This window comes from Choloepus didactylus, chromosome 4 (assembly GCF_015220235.1).
Source record: "Choloepus didactylus isolate mChoDid1 chromosome 4, mChoDid1.pri, whole genome shotgun sequence".
Classification (NCBI taxonomy): domain Eukaryota; kingdom Metazoa; phylum Chordata; class Mammalia; order Pilosa; family Megalonychidae; genus Choloepus; species Choloepus didactylus.
This window is the reverse complement of record NC_051310.1, coordinates 130,048,422-130,053,957: the sequence shown is the minus strand read 5'-3', so window position 1 is coordinate 130,053,957 and position 5,536 is coordinate 130,048,422. Positions and strand designations below refer to the sequence as shown.

At 45.7% G+C, this 5,536-nt stretch overlaps 1 protein-coding gene across 1 annotated transcript; it reads left to right on the top strand.

Moving 5' to 3' along the window:
- Window positions 1-3,779: 3,779 nt before the first annotated feature.
- LOC119533355 (keratin, type I cytoskeletal 18-like) lies at window positions 3,780-5,212 on the top strand. The gene has a single exon (XM_037835404.1). It carries the CDS (start codon window positions 3,840-3,842, stop codon window positions 5,133-5,135), a length of 1,296 nt encoding a protein of 431 aa, XP_037691332.1. The 5' UTR covers window positions 3,780-3,839; the 3' UTR covers window positions 5,136-5,212.
- Window positions 5,213-5,536: the final 324 nt, after the last annotated feature.

The following is a 5,536-nucleotide window of genomic DNA, read 5'->3' as shown; positions in this document are numbered from 1 at the left end:
ATCTGTATCTTCCTAGAACCCCAGAATGTGACTGTTCTAGTTTGCTAATGCTGCCAGAACACAAAACACCAGAGATGGATTGGCTTTTATAACGGGGGTTTATTTGGTTACAAAGTTACAGTCTTAAGGCCATAAAGTGTCCAAGGTAAGTCATCAACAATTGGGTACCTTCACTGGAGGATGGCCAATGGTGTCTGGAAAACCTCTGTTAGCTGGGAAGGCACGTGGTTGGCATCTGCTCTAAAATTCTGGTTCCAAAATGGCTTTCTCCCAGGACGTTCCTCTCTAGGCTGCAGTTCCTCAAAAATGTCACTCTAAGTTGCTCTTGGGGTGCTAGTCCTCTTGGCTTCTCCAGAGTAAGAGTCTGCTTTCAATGGCCATCTTCAAACTGTCTCTCATCTGCAGCTACTCTCTCAGCTTCTGTGCATTCTTCAAAGTGTCCCCCTTCGCTGTAGCAAGCGTACTCCTTCTGTTTGAGCCTATATACTGCTCCAGTAATCAAGGCCTACGCTGAATGGGTGGGGCCACGGCTCCATGGAAATTATCTCATCAGAGTTATCACCTACAGTTGGATGGGTCACATCTCCATGGAAACACTCAAAGGATTCCAATCTAATTAGCACTAAAATGTCTGCCCACAAGATTGCATCAAAGAACATGGTTTTTTCTGGGGGACACACTACACACAAACTGGCACAGTGACTTTTTTTGGAAATAGGGTCTTTGAAAATGTAATCTGATAAGAAGAGGTCGCACTAGATTTGGATGGGCCCTAAATCCAGTCACTGGTGTCGTTATAAGAAGGTCATGTGAAGAGAGACATAGCCATGTGAAGATAGAAGCAGAGATTGGAGTGAGGCAACCGTAGGCCAAGGAATGCTGAGGATTGCCAGGAGCCACTGGAAGCTGAGAAGAAGCAAGGTAGGATTCTTGCCCCAGAGTTTTCAGAGAGTATGGTTTTACCAACACCTTGAATTCAGATTTCTCACTTCCAGAACTGTGAAAATAAATTCATAATGTTTGAATCCAGTCAGTTCCTGGTAGTTTTGTTACAGCAGCCCTAGGAAGCTAACACAGGTAATGCGTGAGAAGAAGATACTGCTGAGGTGTGAAGGCATTCAACAGCAAGGGACAAAAGCACTAAATACAAATGGATGGAAAAAATCTGACAGCAATCATGAGTTCCCAAGATAAAATAAAGATAGATAGCAGGGAGCAAAAATCAAACAGGTAGTTTACTAAAGGAAAGATAATTATTTATACTTAGGGATTTTAAAAGACTATCTTGTGGGTAAATATCATATTGAAAAATACTTATAGGTAGGGTAACTATGCCTGTTTGAAGCTATTACGGACCCCAGAAGAACCATGAACTTTTAATCCAATTTTGCAGGGTGGGACCTTTTATTTGAATGTTTCCATGGAGATGTGACCTACCCAACTGTTGGTAAGACCTTTTGATTAAATTATTTCCATGGAGGTGTGAACCTGCCCATTCAGGTTGGGTCTTGATTAGTTTACTGAAGTCCTTTAAGAGAGCTCACAGACAGAAGGAGCTCAGAAAAACTGAGAGAGACATTTTGGAAAGAAGCTAAGATATGTAATCCAGAGTTTGCCCCCAGGAGAAGCTAAGAGCCAACACAGACCCGGACACTTGGAGACGTAGACAGAAAGACATTTGGAGATATTAGGTTGGAGTCATTCAAGAATCCACACAATGCAGTGAGTCAAAGTTTAAGATTTATTAGAGGAAGGCAGCAGGTGGGAGCCAGTGAAAAGAAAGAAAATGGCTCCAGCTCTCTTTCTGAGAGCAGCATGTTTTAAAGAAAAAAACCACGTGGGGAGGGGAGGGTGTCTTGTGCTTTGAGTGGGTGAGGGCTTATCAACTTCTGAGCTGATGGGTTGCTAAGGTTCTAACACACTACTCTTCTTTTATGTGCAGCTGTATTATCTATGTGGAGGAAGCAGGCCTTTTGGCTTGCTTGTGGTCGTTCATCTTATGGACCTATCTGATATCCGCCTTTTGGGGTTGAGGTGCCACTCTGACTGGGATTTCTAAAACAGCCTTCAACCCTCAGTTTATGGCGCACCTGGTATCTATGAGATAAGCTGCAGGGCCCCTGGATCAGACATTCCTTATATATGCTAGACTCTTTTATCTGGGATCTGACAGGAGACGCTAACTAAGCTAAGAGATAAAGCCCAAAGTTTGCCTCAGAGAAGCTAAGAGAGGATCCCCAGATGTTTAGAGAGAAATGCCCTGGGACAACAAGCAAGGATATACAGAAGCTGCGAGAGAGAAGTTAAGAGAGACAGAAGCCCAGAGACATTTTGGAGAAAGTCAATTGGAAACCAGAACCCAGGAGCAAAGGACCAGGAGATGCCAGCCACATGCCTTCCCAGTTGACAGAGGTGTTCTGGATGCAATCGGCCTTTCTTCACTGAACATATCCTCTTGTTGATGCCTTAGTTTGGACACTTTTATGGCCTTAGAACTGTACATTTGTAACCTAATAAGTCCCCTTTATAAGAGCCAATCCATTTCTGGTATTTTTGCATAATGACAGCTTTAGCAAACAGGAGTAGTAACCAACTAGCTCATTTTTATTGGTACTGTCCTGATTTTAGCGCTGAAAGTCCCTCATTCTGGGAAGGCATTCAATCCTGGGTAAACTGGGATGGTTGGTCATACTATTTATAGACCTTCTTCTAGGAGAATGAAAAAGGCCATTAGTTAGGGTCCCAGCAGGATATATATGGCACACTCAAAATAATTGGATAAGAGCTTATTATTATTATTAATTTTTATTATTATTTTAAAGTGTTGGAAAATCACAAAGGTGATATCTCTTTTGGAGATAGAGGGATATATGGGAAGGATCATCTGACAGGGCCTGAGACCTTTGGTGGAGGGTTACAGCCAGCCCAAAGCAATCCTTCAGGGACAGGAGCAGAGCATATATACCCTGACTTCTCTCTCTGACTTCCTGCTGGTGCTTCCCATTGGCCAATCCCAACCATAAATGAGAAGGAAGGAAGCTGATAATATAGTTGATTTAGGTCAGCCTCCTAGGGTACAGAGCAGTATGGAGAAAAGTGGAGGGTGGATCTGAAAGACAATTGAAAATATCTGGCACAGAAAGAGAATGAGTGACTATAATGATGTTTATCTCTGAAAAATAAAGTGGATAAAACAGTAGCTGCTTCCCAAATATTTTATTATTATTGGAGTTTATTTTAAAAACACAAAAATATAATACATTTGTTGAGTTGCTGGAATTTGGAATTTAAAAAAGATAAGTTAGACTTTGGGGAAGAAAAGGTGAAAAGAAGGGGGAACAGACTTGAACTTGGGATTCAAACACCCAACAGTCAGAGGCTCCAAATTGTCTAGATCAACACTGTCCAATAAAACTTTCTGTGATGATGGAAATATGCTATAACTGTAATGTCCAATTTTGTGGCCATTGAGTCGTTGACTGGCTAATGTGACTGAGAAAATGAATTTTAAATTTTATCTAATTTTAATTAATTTAAATTTGTGTAGCCACTCATGGTTAGTGACAACTGTATTGGAAGCTGTCCCAGAAGCCTCCATGGTAGACTTTTCCTTATATCTTATTTGTCAGAATTGTATCTATGTCCATGCCTAAATCAATCACTATCAAGCTAACCTTGTTTAACTCAGATCAGTGGTTCTCAAACTTTGCTGCACATTTGAATCACCTGGGAAGCTTTTTAAATCCTGATGCCTGGGCCATATACCAATCTAATTAAAATGCAATCTCTGCTGCGTCCATATCCCGAGTCCTGGCCTCTCGCCTCACTCCCCAGACAACATGAGCTTCACCACCCGCTCCACCACCTTCTCCACCAACTACCGATCCCTGGGCTCGGTCCAGTTGCCCAGCCACCGGGTCCGGCCGGCCAGCAGCGCGGCCAGCGTCTATGCGGGCGCCGGGGGCTCGGGCTCCCGGATCTCCGTGTCCCGCTCCTCCAGCTCCCGGGGCGGCTGGGGGTCCGGGGGCCTGGCCGGCGGGGTGGCCGGGGGTCTGGCGGGAATGGGGGGCATCCAGGGCGAGAAGGAGACCATGCAAGCCCTCAACGACCGCCTAGCCTCCTACCTGGACAGGGTGAGGAGCCTGGAGACTGAGAATCGGAGACTAGAGGGCAAAATTCGGGAACACCTGGAGAAGAAGGGACCCCAGGTCAGGGACTGGAGCCACTACTTCAAGATCATCGAGGAACTGAGGGCTCAGATCTTTGAGGTTTCTGTGGACAACGCCCGCATCGTTCTGCAGATTGACAATGCCCGGCTGGCTGCAGATGACTTCAGAGTCAAGTACGAGACGGAGCTGGCCATGCGCCAGTCTGTGGAGAGTGACATCCATGGGCTCCACAAGGTCATTGATGACACCAACGTCACCCGGCTGCAGCTGGAGACGGAGATCGAGGCTCTCAAAGAGGAGCTGCTCTTCATGAAGAAGAACCATGAGGAGGAAGTAAAGGGCCTACAAGCGCAGATTGCCAGCTCTGGGCTGACCGTGGAGGTGGATGCCCCCAAGTCTCAGGACCTCAGCAAGATCATGGCAGACATCCGAGCCCAGTATGACGAGTTGGCTCAGAAGAACCGAGAGGAGCTGGACAAGTACTGGTCTCAGCAGATTGAAGAGAGCACCACAGTGGTCACCTCTCAGTCCGCTGAGATAGGAGCTGCTGAGATGACACTCACAGAGCTGAGACGTACTGTCCAGTCCTTGGAAATTGACCTGGACTCCATGAGGAATCTGAAAGCCAGCCTGGAGAACAGCCTGCGGGAGGTGGAAGCCCGCTATGCCCTGCAGATGGAGCAGCTCAACGGGGTCCTGCTGCACCTGGAATCGGAGCTGGCACAGACCCGGGCAGAGGGGCAGTGCCAGGCCCAGGAGTACGAGGCCCTGCTGAACATCAAGGTCAAGCTGGAGACTGAGATTGCCACCTATCGCCGCCTGCTAGAAGACGGAGAGGACTTCAGTCTCAGCGACGCCCTGGGCTGCAGCAACTCCATGCAAACCATCCACAAGACCACCACCCGCAGGATCGTGGACGGCAAAGTGGTATCTGAGACCAACGACACCCAAGTTCTGAGGCACTGAGGCAGCAGAAGCAGGGTGCCCTCTGGGGAACCGGTGACCAATAAAAACTTCTGCATCTTCAAAAAAAAAAAAAAAAAGCAATCTCTGGGGATAGATCTAATAATTAAAAAAAAAATAACAGTTTTATTGAGATATAATTTACATAAAATTCACCCATTTAATGTTAATAATCCAGTGACTTTTAGTATATTAATAGAGTTATATAACCAACACCAAATCAATTTTAGGACATTTTCATCAACTCCCCCCCCCCCCCCAAATCTCCTGTAATCCATTTGCGCATTCGCTCTTTCTTCCCCATCTACTTTCTATCTCTGTGGATTCGCCTGTTGTGGACATTTCACATAAATGGAATCATAAACCATGTGACCTTTTGTGTCTGGCTTCTCTTACTGATCATA